The sequence below is a fragment of the Sus scrofa genome, chromosome 1 (genome assembly GCF_000003025.6).
Source record: "Sus scrofa isolate TJ Tabasco breed Duroc chromosome 1, Sscrofa11.1, whole genome shotgun sequence".
In the NCBI taxonomy this organism is placed as follows: Eukaryota; Metazoa; Chordata; class Mammalia; order Artiodactyla; family Suidae; genus Sus; species Sus scrofa.
In genome coordinates, this window is record NC_010443.5 from 39,437,724 (window position 1) to 39,462,588 (window position 24,865).

The 24,865-nt window shown below is 35.7% G+C and overlaps 1 protein-coding gene across 2 annotated transcripts in view; it reads left to right on the forward strand.

Annotated features, from left to right (window-relative positions):
• Positions 1–24,865, forward strand: part of TRDN (triadin) — a 386,702-nt gene that overhangs the window by 257,180 nt on the left and 104,657 nt on the right. The window contains exons 20-21 of one of the 2 annotated variants that reach the window (XM_021088731.1): positions 3,839–3,886; positions 22,652–22,699. In XM_021088731.1, the coding sequence (XP_020944390.1) occupies positions 3,839–3,886; positions 22,652–22,699 (96 nt within the window). Of the gene's footprint in view, positions 1–3,838; positions 3,887–8,489; positions 8,980–22,651; positions 22,700–24,865 lie in introns of those variants that run through there. The other variant, XM_021088725.1, reaches the window with a different exon arrangement.

Genomic DNA, 24,865 nt, shown 5'->3' on the forward strand with positions numbered 1-24,865 from the left:
TGGTGTAGCGTGCAGATGTGGCTTGGATCTGGCATTGCTATGGCTGTAGCATAGACTGGCAGCTGCAGCTCTGATTTGACTCCTAGCCTGGGAACTTCCATATGCTGCAGGTACAGCCCAAAAAAGAAGGAAAGAAGGAAAGAAAGAGAGGGAAAGAAAGAAAGAAAGAAAGAAAGAAAGAAAGAAAGAAAGAAAGAAAGAAAGAAAGAAAGAGAAAGAAAAGAAAGAAAAATAAAATCAGGAATAAATTTTTAATATTGTGGAAGTATAATAATGAATACAGCAAATAACACTATAAAATATGACTATTGAGACAAGTATTGTGTGACCTTAGTCTTACTAATAAAGCAGTCTCTTGATACTGTGTTTTATTTTTTATTATTATTTTTTTGGCCATGCCTGTGACATGCAGAAGCTCCTGGGCCAGGGATCAAACCTTCGACACAGTGACTCGAGCCATAGCAGCAACAATGCCTGATCTTTAACCCACCGAGCCACCAGAGAACTCCATTGATATTGTGTTTTAAAGGGTAACATGGTATTGGAATACATCTAAATAAGTTTTCCAATAAGATAGGAATAGAAAGACCTATCGTGATTCCACTTGAGCAGAAATCTGATATAAGGGCAGCTATTTCAGTAGTTAGAAAATGGTGAGATTATTTTAATTTACTTTTTTGCTTTTTTAGGGTTGCATCTGTGGCATATGGAAGTTTCCAAGCTAGGGTTCAAATCAGAGCCACAGACACAGCAACACAGGATCTAAGCCAAATCTGCACCCTACACAGCTTATGGCAATGCCAGATCCTTAACCCACTGAGCAAGGCCAGGGATTCAACCTGTGTCCTCAAGGATACTAGTCTGGTTCATTACAGCTGAGCCACAAGGGGAACTCCGAGATTACTTTAAAATGTTGCTGATGTAATTGGTTTTCATTACAAAATTTAAAAAATGATTTATTCCTATTTTGTACAATTCCAAAGTATCAATTCCAGGTGGTTCAGGGACTTACATGCTAAAAAGAAAACAGTCTGATGACTAAGGAAAGGGAGATTTAGAGACATGCAGACAAATCTACAAGGAAGATAGCCAGCTGTATGAACATAAAGGGAGAGATTGGACTGATGAAGCTACAAGCCAAGGAATGCCAAGGATTGCTGGCAACCAAAAGAAGCTAGGAAGAGGTATGAAGGATTCTTCCCAAGGGCCTTCAGAGCAAGTTTCAGAGGGCTTTGTCAACACCTTAGCTTTAGACTTCTAGCCTTGAGAACTATAAGGGAATGCATTTCTGCTGTTTTTAGCCACTTAATAACTTAAATACAGCCCTAGAAAATTAATGTAACAGATGACTATGAAAACAAACAGTAAGTGAATGATTTAACCATGGATCATTTAAATATATGTTTGGTTAGAAGAAAAGTGAGGACATGAGGAAGAGCTGGAGCATTTTTGAGAAACTGGTCAGATCAAAGGAATGAAAGTATTGATGAGGTCAGGAACTATATAGAGGAGGTTCTTGAGTGAATGAATTATGATGGAAGAGTGATGCCAGGGAATAGAAATTTTGAAATCAAAGTCTTGGCAGCAAAGGAAAAGTCCAAGAGTATGTTGGTAATGTTGATCAGAGAATCAGGGTCTCCAGTTTTCGATAAGTGAGGTGGTCACAGAAATGAGAGATCATGTGGAATGGACTCCATCTATAAGTGACTAAGTGACTCCCAATCCTGGATAAATATTAGCATATCTTGGCAGGCTTACATATAGACAAATAGCCAGACTTATTCTAGACTCATTAATTTAGAATCTTGAAGATCTAGAGTCAATTCCAGATTGGCATTGAGAGTGGTTCTTTTTTTTTTTTTTTTTTTTTTTTTGGCTGCACCTTTGGCAAATGGAAGTTCCCAGGCCTGGGATAGAACCAGTGCCCCAGCAGCAACCTGAGCTGCTGCATAGACAATGCTGGATCCTTAACTCGCTGCACCACAGCAGGAACTCCAAGAGTGGTTCTTATGAAAAGTCAATGTAGTCTTAGTGGAGAGACACAAACATAAGGTTGGTTAATGACAACAATAATGCAGAATAGAGCCAAGTGCAGCCTGACAACCTAGATTTCAGAAGAACTGGGATTTGGAGGAAGCAAGGAGATAATAATCTATCAGAAGTAATAAGAAGTAAGGAGAAGTTATACAAAGCATTTATTACCCTAGTGAAAAATAATTAAATATGCATAACTTCTAGACACTTTGGTAGGTAGGGGATGGAAAATAATAAACTTTCTACATTTTAGAAGACTATTTGTAGGGGATGTAATGTCCTTGGGAAAAAGATAGAGTTTGGTTAAAGGAAGAAAGTAAAGTGCACATTTTGAGAAGACGCTGAGGATATAGGGATGTGTGCTTTGAAAGAGAGATGACACAGTGGAGGACTTTGGGAAAGAGCCTGCTTTTAGTAGAGATATGAAGCCAGATAGACTCTATTTTCTGCTGGAAACCTAGACTCATGGTGTTACTTGAGGTGAGCAAGACTGGAGATTCCAAGGGGATTAATCCCCTTTGTGTCTTAGGGGAATTGTGGTCATTAGCTTCCAAAATATGGCCAGGACCAGCACCCTAAGCATCATCTGGGAACCAGTTAGAAATACAAATTCTCAGGGTGTGCCCCAGACCTACTGAATCAGGCCCAGTGTCTGTGTTTAAACAGCCCTCCTGGGTGACCTTAATGCATCAAGATTGAGAACCTCTGGTCTAAAAAGTCTTTTCCTCAAAGCTATGGAACAGCCAGGCATATGCTTAGTTCTGGAGCTCAGGGTTTTGAAACAGCCTGGAGAAAAGAGTATTTACATGATTTCTTGCCTGGGATCAAACTGTGAAGCCTGTGGTATCCAACATTGTGGAATTAAAACCTGGAAGCATTATGGTCTCCCATCTTCTGACTCTCTCATAGCCCAAGATCAGTGGCACCTTGGGAGGGCAGGGAAGTATGAAGACCTCTGTTTTTTGCTTGTTCCTAGAGCTTCAGCTAAGTATATATGAGTAACAGGAACATATGCAGTTACTAATAATAAAAATACAGGAGTGAAAGGGCAACAGCCTCGAATAATAAAAAGTAAATAAAATGAGTAAATAATCTTTGTAAAAGTTTACCAGCATGTTGTCATTTTCCAATTTTCCTTTGGATCGAAGAACACTTCAACTTTAGCCTTGATTTGATGTCTAACATTTTGCACTAGGACCAGGATTTCAGATTATATTTTCAGGAGAGGTCTCCTATATTCCACACTAGATTTTTCAGAGAAACTCCAAGAAGCATTTTGGCCTTTTAAATTCTTTTTTTTCCCCCCTCTCTCTCAAAGCAATATTCAAGTGGAATTTTCTATAACATCATTGCTAGTATTTTATAATATAAAGTGAATCGATTGAGGTCAAATACGGCTTGCCACCCCCACAGTTAAAGGCTAGACAAACAAAGGCTTTCAAGTGCTCTTCCCATGACTCATGCATCATTTAAGATTTGACTATAAATTAATAAAGTAGTATTCCAGTGTAATTTTGGAATAAGCTGCCTTATTTTATGGTTATTATTTATATAATCATAAAATTTAATAACACCAGAGTTGTATCATGGAAGAAAATTTCTGCTTTGTTATTTAAGAAAGTTCATTAATTTAAAAAAATACAGGCACATTAGAATGTGGTTTTCTCTGCTGCTTGCTTTGCTCTCAGATGCCACATACATTTTATTCTCTGGGCAGTTTTTCTTGTCGGAGTTAGAATAGTAGAAAATATTGACCTGGCATGTCTGATAGCCATTTCTTGTTCTTTAATATCTGAATTCACAGAAACTGAACGAGCCAAAGAAGAGGTTGGTGCTGCCTCAACTAAAAAAGGTAAATGCAGCTTAAAGGAAAAGATATGACTATAACTTCTTTATGCTAAGGTTTCTCACTTAATGTATTGTTTAGTGCTTATAGTAGAGCTCTATTGATTTTACTCTTTCACTGATGTGGAAACAAATTCAGCTTGCACGGGATTTGAGGTATCTATGTTAACAAGGCTTTTGCGCTCTAATGCCAATAGTTTTACTCATTTGAAGCCATAAAGAAAAACTAGTAATTATAGTCTAATTGTAAGTTACTTTTGAAAAAATTGAAGAAATGAAGCTCTTTAAGTTCAATAGGATCCCAGTCATCTGGAGAACATTCAAATTCAGTACATTGATTTATAAGGTTAGGCTGTGAACAAATAAAACTTTGAACAGTGAACAATTTTCATGTTGTGCAAAAGAGTATCAAATCAGAAAATGTGTTCCTTGGGACCTTCATTTGGGGACATTGTGCTCCAAGAAGCATGTTAGGAAGTTTGGAATTTAAGTTTTCAAAACTATTCCTCTTGTCATGTCTAATTGGAAGAAACTGTTTTTGTGAATATTGACTCCTCTTAGTAGACACTCTGAAGAATATGTTTAAGAACATTAATGTATGTTAAAAATAATCAATGATAGAAAATTTACATATTCTCTATTCAAAATAAACGAACAATTTTGAAACTTGTGATTGTGATTTACAGACAGAAATGAAATTAGTAATGTTTCCAATATCTTTGGAAGAATCTCAAAATAGAGGTTAACAAACCTATCCTCAGCATGCACACTCACACACACATACACACACATACATACAAACAATATGCATACCCTTTCGCATAAACTCCACTAAAGTGGCGTAAAATTTTTCTCTTAAAAAACTCTCTAAACTGCATATGCTTTATATAAAGACAATATATGTCATAACTATAGGGAAACACAAAATATTTCTCCACCCCAAAAGTATATATGGGTATAAATTAATAGCAACTTATATATTAGTTAATAAATTAGAGTATAAATTAATATATTAATTATATAAATTAATGTATAAATTAGTATACATATATGTTTAATGAAAGAAAAAAGTAAATAAAGGATGCTTAAAGGAAAATAAAAATTGTACTGTAAGGTAATACTTAATTAGAAGCAATTGAATTAATGAAATTAATAGGTGCCCTTTTTCAAACAGCTCTATTTTTCATTCTGAATTTCTAGTAGATAGGCATTAAATCTGTTTTTTAGTCAGTTGTTTCCTTAGTAACCTTATATTTGCGATGTCATTTTTGAGGTAAGTGATCACAATACATTGGTATTTTACTAGGTATAAGTTTGCCATAAGCGGCACAGCCATGAATTTATCACGTGTCCATGTTAATGTATCTCATTCTTTTATGATGTCTTATTCTGAAATCAGTTTTGTTTGCCATCGCTAAATGGAATTGCGGGTAAAGCCTGAGTATTTCAGAATGAAAAAAAAAAAGCTGTGGTATCAATGACAAGGCTAAGGTCTAAATATAGATTTAAGGGGAGTTGTAATGTAGGCATGGGTAGAGGGTACACTGATCTAGTAAGTGAATGTAAGGCCAGGACATTTATGTGTATTGAAAGCAAGAACAAAAGTGAGGCAAAATTGTGTTCAGAATCTTCAACCATGGGTAAGACTAGTGGGATGTCCAAATAGCAGTACATGGTTTTCATCTGGAATTAGTTTTCAGATACTGAGCCACAGGGAACCCTTGACTGTGAAGATAATTGGAGACAGAGTTAAAAAGAAAGATTCAGTAACTAGTAGCTGATTCATGCACAGACTTTGAATCACTTAGAGCCTAGATATTTAGGGTGAAAACACAAACATACATAGTTTGGAATTTAATCAAGACCAAATGAAGTAAGCAGAGATACTGAATTAAAATCGAGCCATCAATTAGTAAACTCACTGCAATATTCAACCAAGAATGGTCCCTGAGTTTGGAGTAAGGCCAAACATTTTGGTTGGAATTAATTAGACTTGATTGCTACGCTTAGAGTGATATGAAAGAGAAATAATGTGTTTATGAAAATACACTATTGGCACTAATTACTTTGCCTCTAGTTAATCTTAAAGCTCATACCTCAATCCTTAATTTAAAGATGACTCTGCATGTTAGGTTTGCTTGCAACTATAGGATGAACAGAAACAAATATTCATTTGAAAGCTATAGTAAATATTTTGAAACTCATGTAGGGATTTACTAATTTGACAAGTTACAGATAAAAGTCAAAGGAGACCCTTCTTATATGTCAAGTAGTTTTCATATTTCTTCCCTTCTCACTGACAGTCAATCACACATGAAAATACACATTGTTTCATCAGGCCTTTAGTAAATAGCCAGTGTCTGATCTCCACAACTTGTTAGTATACTATACAAGTTGTCCACCTTTTAGTCCTTTGTAAATAAATAGAAAAAGAAAGTGATTTGGGTTTTCTCTATTTGCTTTTAGATACTGGAGACTATTTCTACATTGAGGCTTGAACTAAAAACTCTATATGCCATGTTAAGTGGAAATTCCTAAATTTCTGATTGCTTTAAAATCCTCAAAGTTAAAAAATAATTACATATATATTTATATATATGTATATTTTTTAAATGGCTGCACCTACAGCATATGGAAGTTCCCAGGCCAAGTTATGAATCTGAACCACAGCTGTGACCTACCCCACAGCTGCAGCAATGCCAGCTCCTTTTAACCCACTGTGCCAGGCCAGGGATCAAACCTGCACCTCCGCATCAACCCTAGCCATTGCAGTCATATTCTTAATCCACTGTGCTATGGCAAGAACTCCATAATTTAATATTTTAAATTAATTATAGTGTGCCTATTTATATCTGCTATAAATTATTTGAGCTAAAGCCTGTTTTTAAGTCATACTTTCTTTGGAGATACATAGTATTTAATCATCGGTTTGATAATCATCTTACTATTTTGTATTTGTTTTTATAGCTTTCAAATCATTTTCACTTTGATTCAACATATATTTATGGATCATACACTGTGTGAAAATTTAAGGAGAAATTTAAATGTTAACATTATTCTCGAACAATTTAAAATAATGAAAAACATGAATCTTTATTGTGTTGCTGAGTTGTTTGAACCTCAATTTTTGCTAATGACTGAAAGTTTTCCATAATTTTTCATGATTGAAAGCCAGAAAGGTAAAGAGATAAATACAGATAAAGTGTCATAGGACTTTAAAAATTATTCTTACCAGAGGAAAAACAAAAGATTTACTATATAAGGTGACCCTAGAGTTAAGCCTTAAATAACAGATAGAATTTTGTTATATAGTAATTAGTTGGAAAGATATCTTTGGCATAGGTAACATAGGAAGGTAAAGTGATGGGAAATTTCAGGATGTGTGTGAGGAATAATAGGAGACATTATGAATTAATACAACCTGTGCTAATAATGCTGTAAGTGGGCTGGCTTTTAAAATTGAACTCCATGGGCAGTAGGAACTCAAGGAAGAACTTTAACTATAGGGATAACATTCAGACATTTGCTTTAGGAAGGGGCAGACTAGTTGGGAAGCTTTGGCAATGATGTAAGCAATGTGTATTAGAACCGGGTATTAGTTATGAGATTGGAAAGAAGGGCTATTAGATGAACGCTATTATAGAAGTAGATTCTGTGGAGGTTGACAACTGACCAGCTTTGGAAGGGAAAAAAGCAGAAATTATTTAATGACAATAGTAAGTTTTCCAACTAGATGCTAGAAAAATATTGTTACATCATTAATGAAAATTAAGAAAAAAGATAAAAATAGTTTGAGAGAAGACAAGATTAATTTTAGACATATTTAAATTAAAGTACTGGGTTACGTGCAAGTAGTGGCTGTAAATGTCAAACCAGAGCTCCAGAGAGTGTCAAGACTGGATATACATATGTGGGTACTTTCTGTATGGGTTAATGGTGAAAACAGTAAGAATCCATGCACTTTTCTTGAGAGAGATCAGGGCTGGATGGAATGCTAGGGAACGCTTAAATTTGTGGAAAGAAGAGCAAGAAGACTCAGTGAGAAAAAGGAGGAAAAAAAAGTGACTAGAAAGATCAGAAGTTAAAAAAAAAAAAAGATGGAGTTATTCATAATGTCATAGTAACCAAAGAAAATAAACCCTTTCAGTGACAAAAGTGGTTGTCACCAAGTCATTGGATTTGTCAACTAGATAATTATTAGTGATTTTCAAAAGAGAATTTTCAGGGGAGTGGCACAACTAAAAGCTAAATGATGATAAATCGATTGAGGGAAGAGGAAGCGAAAGATACAGGCCGTGTTGCCAAAGAATGTTGGTTATGAATAAAAGGATGAATAGGGTAGTAGCTTGATGTTCTTATTTAGTCTATATTCATTTCTATTTTAATATGAGAGGCAAAATGTTTAGCCTCCTCTTTAAGATCAGCCTCTCCAGTTGTGTGCTTCTTGATTAGTCATTCATTCTGTATTGTGGCATCATCTTCTTGCTCCTATTGATTTATTTCTCATTTTGGAAATATTATTTCTCAGCTTAAAATCACTTATTTCTAGATTCTCTTATCTCGCTACCATTTTCTCTCCTCTCCTTCTTAACCAATATTCTGGATGATAGAATGTTAAGACTGCTTCTTATCTCCCACAAAGATGAGGCTTCTGTTTCTACTGCACCTCTGATACTCTGGCTAATGCTGAAGATATTATCATTGCTAAACCAATGGAACCTTTCCAGTCCTCTCATTATTAGATTTCTCAGTTGCATTTACGACTTTGTCTTTCCTCAAAGCTTCTCTAATGTTGGGTTAGCATAACAACATAATCTCCTGGTTCCCCCATATTCTATGAGCTTTATTTATGACTTCTTGGTTTTTTTTTCATTGCTTCCCCTTAATTATTAGTGTTCCCCAGATTCTGTTACTAATCCTCTGCACTTCTTATTATATACCCTCTCTGTGAAATACATGCACTTCCCAGGTTGAAGCCCTGCCTTGTATCCTGAAACTCCAATTCTATGTCCTCATTTCAAGACTTCTCCAGCAAAGAGCTTCTGCCTGAAAAATTCAGGCCTATATGTTCAAATGCCCAATAAACACCTTCAAATTGAACCTGTCTTAACTTACACTCTTCATTTCCTCCTCCCAACTTGCTTTTATTATCATTGGTGAAAACCCAATCCACCCTCCAGTTCGCTAGAAATCTGGAGATGACTAATTTTCCTCTTTCTCTCCTTCACTTGATATTCAGAGAATCATCAAGTTCTGCTGATATTATCCCCTAAATATTTCTTGAATGGTGTTTCCTCCTATCCATAACTGTGAGTTCCATGTTAATTCAAGTCTTCATTATCATATGCTTGAATCCCTGTGATAACCTCACCACTGTCATGATGTCTTTATTTGTATTTCACTAATACTTATCTTATTGGAACCCCCCAACAGTAATAGTAAATTCTCAAATTCATAAAACTGACATAACACTTTCCCCAGTAATATAAAATGAAGCCTAAACTTGTTAAAATTCATGTAAGAGTCCTCCAAGAACTGGCTCCTATATCCCTTTCCAATTTCAATTCATGTGTTTGGTATGCTACAATAATACCATGTTGTTAATAATTCCAAATTTACCAGAGGTAAGATTCAGGAAAAATGATAGTAGGAAGGGATGCCCTTGTGTATATATTGAGTAGTTAGCTTTGTCTGAGAGTGATGAGAAACCTCTCTTTTCTGTCTCTTCACCCTAATATATATCCAAGGACCAGTATAGTTAAGACTTTTTCTTCCACAATCAAAGATTTATTCCATGATTTCAATCACTGACATCTGCAGGCAGTAACCCTTGAGCAGGTAGCATTACATTCTTGTAGTCTTGGAAATAATTATTTTTTGTTATGCTAAGGCTGTAGATCTATATGCCAGAAGTTTTGTATGTGTAATATAGGTGACATTTCAAACTGCACAGTATTTCCTTACCATGCCTCACTTTTTACCAGGAGTCTGACATACCCCAATTCTGTGAGTCTCACTTCCTAGTCAAGCCCTTATGACTAATGGGCATATGCTTAATGGTATTGAGGGGAAAGAAAGGAAAATTGGGTCCACCATAACATTGAGAGAAGCATAATGAAATAAGAGCCTAGAATGAGATATGTTGTATCAGCAGCATGGCAAATAAGATGTTTTCTTGTCACTCTCCTTCAATCTACAACCAGTGAAACATTAACAAGGGTGCCACTGCCCAACACATCAGGATGCCAGAGCGTTCCACGTATCTATACATTTGAAGGTGAATGGACTGAAACACCTAGAGGAAGTGGAACCAGGGAAACTGGGAGGCAGTCCCTGCAATCCTGGTCCCCTCGCTATGCAGCTGAGCCTGCAACACTAGAGAACCCAGTAGCAGTGAGGGAGGCAATGCACAAGACTCTAGCCTCCTGAAACCAGTGGTGCCTGTGGCCACAGACTGGGACTCTGTCCCTCCAGTCGTAGAGCCATCCATGACTTCAGTCTCTTATCTCCTGCCTGTAGTGGTGGAGCCTGCAAATCTGACAATACTTAACATGGCAGAGGTGTTTGCATCCCTCCCCAACTCTGTGGAGTCTACAACTCAGGAGATCCCAGACGTGGCAGAAGCACTCACCATCCTGATGCCCAGGTAGTGGTGCCAATGATAACAACAGCAGCAAAGCACAAATGACACCAGAGGCACAGCAGCAATAATGAGGGCATTGGGTGGCACCTCTGATAGAGGTGGTGGAGGATGGAAAGTGCTGACTCAAATATAACTGGAGGCAGCTCAAGTAAGAGAAACCAAAAGCTTGTGCTATAGTACCACATACAGAGAAATAAAAGAAAAGCCTTCAAATTTCTAACCTGTTGAATCCTTAGAATCAAGTGTGTGTGTGTTTGTGTGTGTGTGTGTGTGTGTGTGTGTATGTGTGTGTGTATGGCAAATCTTTACCTAAAATATAATGATGTTTGCTACTTCAAATGCACTGCAACAGGAACAAAGGAAGAACTCATCAAGCACCATTAAGAACCACAGTAATACTGTATCAGAAAAAGAAAATGGCAATTTTCCAGAAACCAAACTTAAAGTCACAGAATATTGCAATCTAAAAGATTGAAGAAACTCAATGAGCTATAAGTAGCTCAGAAAGGAGTTCAATGAGCTCAGGAATAAAATTAATGAACAGAAGGGATACTCTATCAGAGAAATTTAAATTCCAAGAAAGAACCAAATAGGAATTCTGGAACTAAAGAATTCAATAAATGACATGAAGAATGCATTAGAAAACACTGGGAAAATAGCAGATGATATGGAAGTGGTAATTAGCAAACTCTATAAAAGAAATATATAGCAATAAATCTATAAAAGATACAAAGACATCATACAAAACCATCAAACCAAAATGGCAGACAGAAATGCAAGGAAAAGAAACAAGGGTGATTTAGGGCACCCAGAAAACCAAAGATAAAATGGCAGAACTAAGTCCTCATCTGTAAGTAATTACCCTAAATGTAAATGGATTGAATTAACCAGTCAAAAGACACAGAGTGGATGGATGGATTAAAAAAATATGATCCAGCTATCCTGACTCGAGGAGACTCACCTCAGCTCTAAATATAAGCATAGACTCAAACTAAAGAGATGGAAGATAATGCTCCAAGCAAATGATAGTGAAAAAAAAAGTGTGTATATTTTGTGCTCATGGAATGGAAGAATTAATGTTGTTACAATGTCCATATTACCTATATCAATTTACAGATTCAGTGCAATCCTTATCAAAATCCCAAGGACATTTTTCACAGAGACAGAGCAATAACTTCTACATTGTATAGGGAACTGCAAAAAATCCTAAATGGCCAAAGTGATACTAAGAAAAAAGAACAAAACTGGAGATATCACATGCACTGATTTCAAACTATATTACAAAGCTATAATAGTGAAAATGGCATGATATTGCCAGAAAATAAATACATAAATGAATGGAACAGAACTGAGAGCCCAGAAAACAGCCCATACATAAGTAGAAACTTTTATTTAAAATGAGCAAAGGGATTTCCCCTCATGACTCAGCTGAAACAAATCTGACTAGTATCCATGAGGATGCAGTTTTGATCCCTGGCCGTGCTCAGTGGGTTAAGGATCTGGCATTGCTCTGAGCTGCAGTGTAAGTTGCAGACACAGCTTTGATCCAGTGTTGCTGTGGCTGTGATTCAGACCAGAAGCTACAGCTCTGATTTGACCCCTAGCCTGGGAACCTCCATATGGCATGAGTGCAGCCCTAAAAAGACAAAAAAAAAAGGGTGGGGGGGGGAGCAAAGAACATAATAAAAAGTGCTGAAAAACCTGGAGAGCCACATGCAAAAATATGAAATTAGACTACTATCTCATACTATACCCTCAAAATGAATTCAAAGTGAATTTGTCTTGAATATAAGACCTGAAACCATACAATTCTTAGAAGAAAATATATGTAGTATGCTCTTTGACATCAGTTGTAGCAATATCTTTCAGGATATGTCCTCTCAGGCAACAAAAATAAAAGCAAAAATAAATAAATGGGACTACATAAAGCTAAAAAGCTTCTGTACAGCCAAGGGAACTATCAACAAAATGAAAATACAACCTACCCTACAGAGTAGGAGAAGATATTTGCTGATCATATATTCAGAAAGGGGTTAATATCAAAAATATATAAGGAATATTTATATATTCCTCATTAACAAAAACCAGAGAGAGGGAGGCAAGATGGCAGAAGAGTAAGAGGACATGCTCACCCTCTCCCACAAACACATCGAAAAAACACATCTACATGTAAAACAACTTTCACAGAACATCAACTGAATGCTGACAGAAGAATTTAAACCTCCAAAAATGGCAAGAAACTCTTGACATAATTGGGTATAGAACAAAAGAAAAAAGAGAGAAAGAGAGAAAATGAATCAGGATGGGACTAGCATTCCTGAGAGGGAGCTGTGGAGGAAAAGGGAACCCACACTCTGGGAAGGCAGCTAACTGATGGAAAGATCAGTTGAGTTGGAGGGACCGCCAAGATGCCAAAAAAAGTGCAGCAGCAGGTCTGAAAATGGAAAAGCAGAGTGAGAGAAGCACAGATCATCTGAACCACTGGCACAGACACGTCAGCCTGAGATGCTCGGTTGGGAGCTGGTTCTGAGACTTAGGCTCTGAGGGTCTTTGCTTCTTTTGAGAGCCCAACGACCAGACACTGACTGCTGGCCCTACCAATTGCCTCCTTCTCCCTGAAAACACTGAGCATCCTGGGGATAATACCCTGCTCACACTGAAGAAAGAGACAGCAAAGATTCAAACTCCCACACCAAAAATAAATAGTAGGCCCCCCCCAAAAAAATTCAAAGGGGTATTCTTATACAGAAATAGACTTATAAGACTAGAGTTTGGCTTCCCCAAACTCACAGAAAAAGAAAAACACAAGCAAGATGAACAAGCTCAGAAACCATTCCCAGTTAAAGCAATGGGAGAATTCACCTAAAGCAGTCAACAATAAACAGACCCTTGCAGTCTGACAGACTTTGAGTTCAAAAGGGAGATAGAGAAAATACTGAAGGAATTAAGAGAGGATATGAACAGTAATACAGATTCCCTCAGAAAGGAACTAGAAAATATAAGGAAGAGCCAAGAAAAACTAAAAAATTCATTTTCAGAGAAGCAAACTGAGCTAAAGACAATAAAGACCAAAATGAATAATGCAGAGGAATGAATTAGTGACTTGGAAGATAGAATAATGGAAACCACCCAAACAGGACAGTAGACAGAAAACCAAATGAAAAAACATGAAAGCAATATAAAAGACCTATGGGATAATATAAAGTGGGACAATCTATGCATAATAGGAATTCAAGAAGGAGAAGAAAAAGAAAAGGGGATTGAAAATATATTGGAAGAAATTATGGCTGAAAGCTTTCCAAATCTAAAGGATACTGATATCAAGATACAGAAAGCACAGAGGGCCCCAAACAAGTTGAACCCAAACAGCCCACACCAAGATATATTATAATAAAAATAGCAAAAGTTAAAGAGAGGATTCTAAAGGCAGCAAGAGAAAAACAAAACATTAATTATAAGGGAACCCCAATAAGGCTATCAGCTGATTTCTCTACAGAAACACTACAGACCAGGAGGAAGTGGCAAAGTATATTTAAAGCACTGAAAGGAAAAAAAATTGGCAACCTAGAATACTCTATCCAGTAAGAATAACATTTAAAATAGAAGGAAAAGTAAAGAATTTCTCCAACAAATAAAAGCTAAAAGAGTACAGCAACACAAAAGCCATTGTAAAAGAAATACTGAAAGGGCTTTTCTAAATTAAAAAAAAAAACAAAAGGAAGAACTAGGATGGAGGAAACCACAGTTGTAAAGCAGTCGCTTAAATAAGCCAGCATACAGATCTAAACATAAAGATGTTATAAAAAAAAAAAAAAAAGACATCAAAATCATACAATGTGGGGAAGGAAAGTAAGAAAATATATATTCTTTTTTTATTTTAACAATGTGTTTGAGCCTATATGACTATCAGGCTAAAGCAAGAAGATATAGGAAGGGGTTAACATACTTAAAAAACAGGGCAATCATGGAGTTCCCATAGTGGTGCAGTGGTTAGCGACTCCGACTAGGAACCATGAGGTTGCAGGTTTGATCCCTGGCCTTGCTCAGTGGGTTAAGGATCTGGCCTTGCTGTGATCTGTGGTATGGGTTGCAGACGCAGCTCAGATCCTGCGTGGCTGTGGCTCTGGTGTAGGCTGGCTGCTACAGCTCCAACTACACCCTAATCTGGGAACCTCCATATGCCACGGGAGTGGCTCAAGAAAAGGCAAAAAGACAAAAACAAAACAAAACAAACAGGGCAATCACAAATCAAAACCGAACATTACATTCACAAAGACTGAAAAGTACTCTAGCATAAAATAAATGGAAACCATCCAACCAAAAAAAGAAAAGAAGAGAAACATAAAATCAACTGGAAAACAAGGTTTAAAATGGCAATAAACACATATTTATCAATAATCACTTTAAGTGTCAATGGACTGAATGCTCCAATCAAAAGACACAGAGTGGCAGATTGGATAAAAAAGCAAAAATCTTCAATCTGCTGCCTATAAGAGACTCACCTAAGGGCAAAGGACACATATAGATTGAATGTGAGGTGATGGGAAAAGATATTTCATGCCAATGGACAAGACAGGAAAGCAGGACTGGCAATACTCATATCATACAATATTGACTTTAAAACGAAGGCCATAGAGAAAGACAAAGAAGGATACTATTTAATGGTTAAAGGATCCATTCAAGAAGAGCATATTACAATCGTCAATATCTATGCCCCTAATATAAGAGCACCCAGATACCTCCAACAAATACTAACAGACATAAAAAAGAGAAATCAATGGGAATACAATCATAGTAGGAGACTTTAACACCCCACTTACAACTATGGAAAGATCCTCTAGAGAGAAAATCAATAAGGCAACAGAGATCCTAAAGGACACAATAGAAAAGTTAGACTTAATTGACATTTTTAGGACATTACATCCAAAAAAGCCAGAATACACATTCTTCTCAAGTGCACATGGAACATTCTCAAGAATTGATCACATATTGGGGCACAAAGCTAACCTCAACAAATTTAAGAGTATAGAAATTATTTCAAGTATCTTCTCTGACCACAATGGCATGAAACTAGAAATCAACCACAGGAAAAGAAATGAGAAAAAACCTACTACATGGAGACTAAACAACATGCTACTAAGAAACCAATGGGTCGATGAGGAAATCAAGAAGGATATTAAAAAATACCTCAAGACAAATGATAATGAAGACACAACCACTTAAAATCTATGGAATGCCACAAAAGCAGTGCTCAGAGTGAAGTTCATAGCAATACAGGCCTGCCTCAGAAAAGAAGAAAAATCTCAAATCCACAACCTAACCCATCGCCTAAATGAATTAGAGAAAGAAGAACAAGGAAAACCTAAAGTCAGCAGAAGGAAGGAAATCAGACAGGAAGTCAGTAAAATAGAGATATAAAAAACAATAGACAAAATCAATCAAACTAAGAGCTGGTTCTTTGAAAAGGTAAACAAAGTTAACAAACCTCTGGCTAGACTCAACAAAAAGATGAGAGAAAAAATCAAATAAACAAAATCAGAATTGAAAAAGAAGTCACAACAGATACCACAGAAATAAAAAAAACCATGCAAGAATACTATGAACAATTGTATACCAACAAATTTGACAACCTAGAAGAAATGGACAACTTTCTAGAGATTTACAGCCTGCCAAAACTGAATCAAGAAATAGATCAACTGAACAGACCAATCACTAGAAATGAAATTGAAGATGTCATAAAAACACTCCCTACAAATAAAAGTCCAGGACCAGATGGCTTCACAGGTGAATTCTACCAATCATACAAAGAGGAACTTATACCCATTCTCCTTAAACTTTTCCAAAAAGATGAAGAAGAAGGAACACTCCCAAAGACATTTCTATGACACCACCATCACCCTCATTCCAAAACCAGAAAAAGATACCACCAAAAAGAAAACTATAGGCCAATGTCTTTGATGAATATAGACGCAAAAATTCTCAACAAAATCTTAGCCAACCGAATTCAACAACATACAAAAAAGTTCAGACACCATAATCAGGTGGGATTCATCCCAGGTTCACAAGGATGGTTCAACATGTGCAAATCAATCAACGTCATACACATTAACAAAAGTGAAGTCAAAAACCACATGATCATCCCAGTAGAGGTAGAAAAAGCATTTGGCAAAGTCCAACATCCATTCATGATAAAAACTCTTACCAAAGTGGGTATAGAGGGAAGATTCCTTATCATAATCAAAGCCATTTATGACAAACCCACAGCAAATATATACTCAATGGAGAAAAGCTGAAAGCCTTCCCACTAAAATCTAGAAGACAAGGATGTCCACTCTCACCACTGTTATTCAACATAGTACTGAAGTCCTAGCCATAGCAATAGACAAACAAAAGAAATAAAAGGTATCCAAATAGGAAGAGAAGAGGTAAAGCTGACACCATATGCAGATGACGTGATATGATATATAGAAAATCCTAAGGACTCAACCCAAAAACTGCTTGAGCTGATCAACAAATTCAGCAAAGTAGCAGGATATAAGATTAACATTCAGAAATCAGTCACATTTCTGTATACTAACAATGAAATATTAGAAAAGGAATACAAAAATACAATACCCTTTAAAATTGCACCCCAAAAAATCAAATACCTGGGTATACACCTGACCATGGAGGTGAAAGACTTGTTCCAAAGCAATTCTGAGGAACAAGATCCAAGCAGGAGGCATAACTCTCCCAGGCTTCAGGCAATATTACAAAGCCACAGTCATTAAGACAGTGTGGTACTGGTACCAAAACAGACAGACCAATGGAACAGAATAGAAAACCCAGAATAAACCCAGACTCCTATGGTCAATTAATTTTTGACAAAGGAGGCAAGAACATGAAATGGGAAAAAGACAGTCTTTTCAGCAAGTGTTGCTGGGAAACCTGGACAGCAAATCATTTCACACCATGTACGAAAATAAACTCAAAATGGCTGAAGGACTTAAATATAAGAAGTTCCTGTCATGGCACAGCGGAAACAAATCCGACTAGGAACCATGAGATTGTAGGTTCGATCCCTGGCCTTTCTCAGTGGGTTAAGGATCTGGCATTGCCATGAACTGTGGTGTAGGTTACAGACACAGCACAGATCCCACGTTGCTATGGCTCTGGCGTAGGCCAGTGGCTACAGCTCCAATTAGACCCCTAGCCTGGGAACCTCCATATGCCATGGATGTGGCCCTAGAAAAGGCAAAAAGACAAAAAAAAAAAAGTCCACAAATAACAAATGCTGGAGGGGTTATGGAGAAAAGGGAACCCTCCTGCACGTGGGAATGTAAACTGGTACAACCACTATGGAGAATAGTATGGAGGTACCTTAGAAAACTATACATAGAACTACCATATGACAGAGCAATCCCACTCTTGGGCACATATACAGACAAAAATTTCTTTAAAAAAGACACATGTACCCACCTGTTCATTGCAGCACTATTCACTATAGCCAAAACATGGAATCAACCTAAATGATTACTGACAGATGATTGAATTAGGAAGATGTGGTAAATATACACAATGGAATACTACTCAGCCATAAAAAAGAACGCAATAATGCCATTTGCAGAAACATGGATGGAATTAGACACTGTCATCCTAAGTAAGTCAGAAAGAGAAAGACAAATACCATATGATATCACTTATATCTGGAATCTAATGCACGACACAAATGAGCCTTTCCACAGAAAAGAAGATCATGAACTTGGCGAATAGACTTGTATTTGCCAAGCAGGAAGTGGAAGGAGTGGGATGGACTGGGAGCTTGGGGTTAATAGATGCAAACTATTGCCTTTGGAATGGATTAGCAATGAGATCCTGTTGTGTAGCACTGGAAACTCTGTCTAGTCACTTATGATGGAAAATGTAATGTGAGAAAAAGAATGTATACATGTATGTGTTAACTGGGTCACCATGCTGTACAGCAGAAGAAAAAAATAAAAAGTAAAAAAAAAAAATCCAGAAAAACAAATTAACAAATGTGCATGGGTCCTGAATAGATATTTTTCCAAAGAAGGCATATAGGTTGCCAATGGGCAAATGAAAAGCTGTTCAACATCAGTAATTTTTAGGAAAATGAAAATTAAACCTCCAATGAGATATCACCTCAAGACTGTTAGAATGGCTGTTATCCAAATGGCAAGAAATAACAAGTATTGGTGAGGATGTAGAGAAAAGGGAACCCCAGTGCATTGCTGATGGGAATGTAAATTAGCGCAGCCACTATAGAAAATAGTATGGAGATTCCTCAAAAAATTAAAAAAGTTAAACTACCATATGGTCCATGTACCCCACTTCTTAGTATTAATGCAAATAATATGAAAACACTAATATGAAAAGATATATGCACTTGTATTTCATCACAGCATCATTTAAAATAGCCAAGGTATGGAAATAGTGTAGATCCCCATCAACACTGAGTGAATAAAGATGATGTGGTATATAGATACAGTGAGATACTACTCAGTCATAAAAATGAAACCCTGCCATTTATGACAACATCTGTGGATCTTAAAAGTATTAGGCGAAGTGAATTAAGTTAGGCAAAGAAAGGCAAATATGGTATAATGTCACTCGTATGTAGAATATAAACGCAAACAGAAAACTGAAATAAAAGAACAGACCAAACCAAAGCCAACATGTAGATATAGATACTACTGTGGTTGGGAAGGGCAGGGGAAGGTGAAATGAGTAAAAGAGATGATGGTTGATGGAAACTAATTTTTTGGTCGTGAACTTGCTGTAGTGCATACAGAAGTAGAAATATAATCTTGTATACACAAAACTTATATAGTTATTAATCAATGTTGCCTCACGAGTTCCCGTCGTGGCTCAGTGGTTAGCAAATCCGACTAGGAACCAGGAGGTTGCAGGTTCGATCCCTGGGCTTGCTCAGTGGGTTAAAAGATCCGGTGTTGCCATGAGCTGTGGTGTAGGTCGCAGATGCGGCTCAGATCCTGCATTGCTGTGGCTCTGACATAGGCCGTTGGCCAGGGCTCCGATTAGACCCCTAGCTTGGGAACCTCCATATGCCGCAGGAGCAGCCCAAGAAATGGCAAAAAGACAAAAATACATAAATGAATAAATAAAAATTAGAAAAAGATAGAATAAAAATATTTGTTATAGTAAGATATAAATACTAAAACCAATAATTTTAGTTTAAGAAAGCGTATTTTAGTATCCTTGTGATAAAAGTGAGATCGAAGTTTGATATAGGCTGAACTTTGCAGGTAAATTAAACAACAATAAAGAAGTTCTGTAAAAAAATCTCTCCTCTTCCAGAAAATATACTAACACCAAACTATGCCTTCTATCTAACTCAGAATATTTATTATCAAGTCTCATTTTCCAACCAATACTTTTTTTTTTTCCTCTTTCAGCTGTACCCTCAGCATATGGAAGTTCCCGAGGTCAGGGATTGAATCCAAGCTATAGCTGCGACCTACACCACAGCTGAAGCAATGCTGGATCCTTAACCCTTTGCACCAGGCCAGGGATTGAACTGTGCCACTGCAAAGACAATGCCAGATCCTTAATCCACAGCACCATGGAATAAACTCCTTAACTAATACATTCAATCACCAAGCAAGTATATATTGATCACTTGCTATGACTGAAACCATGCTAGATGCTATGAGAAATATAGAAAATACATTTCTGAATATCTCATGGATCAAAGAAAAATGACAGGAATTTTGGAAATACGTTGAACTAATGTATGATGAAAATATTACATTGAAACTTGAAATGCTGCTCAACAGTTTTTATGTGAAATGTATATTTTTAAAAATATTCGTTAAAAAAGGAAGGGTGAAAAGCAAATATTTAGTAAGAAAATTTTTAAAAATTTAAGTTAAAATTTTAATTAAACCCAAAGCAAGTAGAAGGAAGAGAAATTTTAAAAAATGTAAAAGAAACTAGTGAAATAGAAATTAAATAATACAAAAGAAAAGGCAATAAGTTAAAATTAGATTCTCTATAGAAACTGATAAAACTGATAGGTCCTTATGTAAAATTATTAAGAAAAAAAGAGAAGACCCAAAATATTAATATCAGAATATAAAAAGGAGACATCATTACAGATTCTACAGATAATTAAAAAATAGAAACATTTCCCAATAAATCTGAAAATTTTAATAAAATTGACATTTTGAACCCATAAGTATAGTTTTTCCCCAAAGAAAATTCTAGCCAGATGTCTTCACTGGTGAATTCTTTCCAACATTTAATGAAAAATTGATACCAATCTTTGCATCAAACTTCTTAGGAATACTAAAAGAGGAAACATGCGTTCATTTTATGGGGCTAGAATAACATTGATACTAAAACATAGCAGGAAACTAAAAAGAAAGAAAACACACAGGCTAACTTCTCTTGTGAAGATGGAGGCATAGATCTAAATAAAATATAGGTAGATCCAGTCTTATGTGAAAGATAAAATACAACCAAAGTGGTTTTATTTCTGGAGTGAAGTTTAAAAAAATCAATGTAATTAACTAGAATAATAGAATAAAGGGAAAGTGTACTTATCAGAGTATAATCTTTTGATATATTTTATATTAGATGGAAAGAAGCATCCCTAATCTAAGATATATACAAAGACAATTAGTAGCAAATATCATACTCAGTGGAGAAAAATGCAAAGATTTCTTCCTGAGAATTGCAACAAGACTAGGATGTATGCTATCAGCACCTCTATTACACATTTTACTGGATTTCTAGACAGTGCAATAAGGTAAGAAAAAGAAATAATAGGTACAATAATAAAAAAAGTATTAAATAAAACTTTCTTCACAGTGAAATTATTTGCTTGAAAAATTCAAAAGAATCTACTGGTCAACTATTCCAGCTGAGTGAATTTAGCAAGTTTTATAGAAAAAAGTCATTTCCTCCGCTTCCCTCCCTCTCTCTCTAGTTCATGGTATTAACTACGAAAAGATCATGGGCACTGTAGACACTTTTAATTTCTGTAATTGTTTCTTCACAATATTATTTATTATGTTCTCTTTAATCCTGTATTTAACTAAACTAAATTAAGAAAGCTAAATCTTTGACTTAACTTGATTTCAGTTGGATGCTTTGGCAAGAATACTTCACGGTGGTACTATATACATCACACTGTGTGTCATTAGGAAGCTGCAGCAGATTAAGGATTCAGAGTTGTCACTACAGTGGCTTGAGTCACTACTGTGACTCAGGTTTGATTCCTGGCCCGGGAACTTCCACATGCCACGGGCATGGCCAAAAAAAAATGTCTGGATGTCCTTTTATGAACAAATGGTTCCAAGTTTCATCAGTGAGTTAAGTTGGTAACAACCACATTTCTTCATTTCGAAATTGTAGTTTTCCACATGCAACTCTGTGGGTGGTTCTTTGGTGTGATGGCAATATTCAGTTCCTGGTTCATCCTTGATCTAATCATTTCTAATGTCCTCTGAAGATCTTTACTTGAATCAGTTATTTCAGTACACTGATTTTGTGTGAATCATTTCTAATTCTTGGGTGTAAAAAAAGGTAAGTAGATAATACTCCACCGAGAACAGTAAAATCTCAGAGAAAGTGTGGTTAGGGAAAACTGCAGCTAAATGATAATTCTTATTTCTTTTTTTGGTTCCTTGTGATTTAGTATGGCTTCATTTAATATTTTAATGAATCTCAAGCATGACTATACTGTCCTTTCTGTTGATTAAGCAATATTAAGCTTAAATTTAAAGGAGCAGTTAGTTGACATTTTCAAGACTCTGAATGGTTTCAGCAATAACCTGGAATGTAAGTCGATTAATCATAATCCTGTCAAGTGGAATTCTTCCCAGAGCTTGTTTATCAAAGCAGAATATAAAAGAATAAGGTAGGAAACAGAGTGCAAAAATTGGTAAGAAGAAGGCAAGGGAGTATTTTTTCTCTGATTCTTTAAGATTAGATTTATAAAGGTCGGTTTCATTTGGATTATAGAGAAATGAGAAATATTGAAAAAGCTTTAAAACAGCTTGTTTAGAAGAAAATTTTGGCATTGAACAGGTTACACAATGCCTTTTTGAGCAGAAGCAGCATTTCCATCTGAAACTTTATTTAAACCTTATCTCTGCTTTGCAGCTGTACCTGGAAAGAAGGAAGAGAAAACAACCAAGACAGTGGAGCAAGGTAAAAAAAAATGAAGGAAGTTGACATTATCTTCTTTAGAAAGACAACAACATGAGGAGGAAAGCACTGGATTCAGACAGGCGGACGACAATAACCTTTAAATTGATTGCTTTCTATCACTGTCCTTGCATGTTTTTCTGTGCCAGGGAGAATGTGAGGTGGCATTCTTGTTCTTTTGTATAACTAAACTTTAAGTGTAAGTTCAGAAAAACTTATAGGAAAACTCTACAGACTGCTTAATTACATCAAGAGAAATGCTGAAGATGGTTGGGAGTAAGAAAATAGTCTTAGGCAGTTAGTAGATATTTTTTCTGCTTGATTTGTGGTTTTAATGCCACCTGAGTGATCATAGTTTAAATAATAAAGATGACACAGTTCTATTTATGCAGAAACTATTGCAACTGCTTGAAAAGTAATTTGTTGAAACAAAGCAAAAAACCAGCAATACAAGTAAATTACTTGAGTTTATGACTTCAGCAATTGATTCTCCCAAGAGGTCTAAAATTTCAATGTTTTAAGTCATAATGCCATAAATAATGCATTTTCTTTTTAATTATGCAGTGATATAATAAATATATCACTCCAGAATATGCTTGAGAAAAATGCACAGTAGATTAAAAGCATTTGATGTGATGTTAGGCCTTATGTTAGAGCTCACAGTGCTAAGAATTTTAATTACTGCTCCCTTCATTCTTTGTTTTTTAATATATCATAATATTTATTATTTATTATAATAAAATCAGAACTAGCAATATTTTTTCAAGGATGAAATCACAATAATTTCCTTTCTTAAATTTGAGTCAATTAAATTCCTAATATTAGAATTTAGAAATATTTATGTAAATATATCAAGATGATCTTTCAGTCCCTCACATTTCAGATAAGTAAACTAAGCTTAAAAAATTAGTCAAGGATTTATTTCCTTGTGCTTTTCAAAATAAAAATCACATTAAATAACATTGAAAAAGTTTTTAAATTCATCTTGACCTCTGCAGACTACCTGGAAATTTAGAATTCAGTCAAATGTTTCTGTCAACTTTTTTTTGAGGTGGCTTTGTTACTCTCTAAAATACGAAGTGGAGGAGTAGAAGCATGGGATCCCAATTTCAAAGTGCTCATTTAGACAAGGTTCTGAGCCTAAATTTCTTCCCTAAAAAAATGGAGTTAATTATACTTGACCTGCCAGTCTGTCAAGATGTAGAGTTCAGGTAAGAGAACATATGTGAAAGGATATGAAAAATTGTAAACTCCTAGTTAAATCTATAGTATTTACTTAGGCACTTTTTCCTCATAAAATCAGCTTCAATATGGGTAAGAAAAACCATCAAATCCCTTTGCTTTTACTAAGCTTCATAGTTTTTCTCCCCTGTGGTATAAAGCTGTTGATTATTCTTTTGTGGATTGTTTTTATAGCCATAGCAAATTAAAAGAAGACTGACTAGAATATAAAATGTCTACACTGATAATACTACCTAACATATAACTGATTTAAGCACTGACTTGTTTCTTCTTACCTGTGTGTTGGTTTCAGTTTCATGATTTCTATAATGTCATCTCGAGTGGATAGGAGACTGAAAATTGCTCTTAGAGATGTGAATTTACTCCTTCAGATGACTTTATAATTTATTCTTTTATTAAAAATATTTTTATTTTATAAACACAGATTCTTCGCTTATGTAAAACCAATAAGATATGTTCAATGGCTTTTTAAAATATCATTTCAGTTTTAAATATTGTAAAGCAATAGCCTCATATTTTTTAACTATACAGATCATAAGTAGGCTATTTGGATACTTGCATATTTTTGCAATGGTATATCTATAACTAATAATTGATATGAAAAATATTTATCTTGTGAGTTTAATAAAGCAAGGAATTTATGTGAGAATAAATCAGTGACATTCTACAATTTCATCATAGCATTCTAATATTTATTCATAAGATGATGCTTTGACTATTATTTACTTCTCTTCCTTACATAGTTTTTAGTTATCTTCATAAGTATAAATAAGACGGAGTTCCCTGGTGGCACAGAGGATTAAGGATCCAGCATTGTCACCGCTGTGGCTTGGGTCACTGCTTTGGTGCGAGTTTCATCCCTGGCCCTGGAACTTGGCATGTCACAGGCACAACCAAAAAAAAAGTATAAATAATCTAAAACTAATT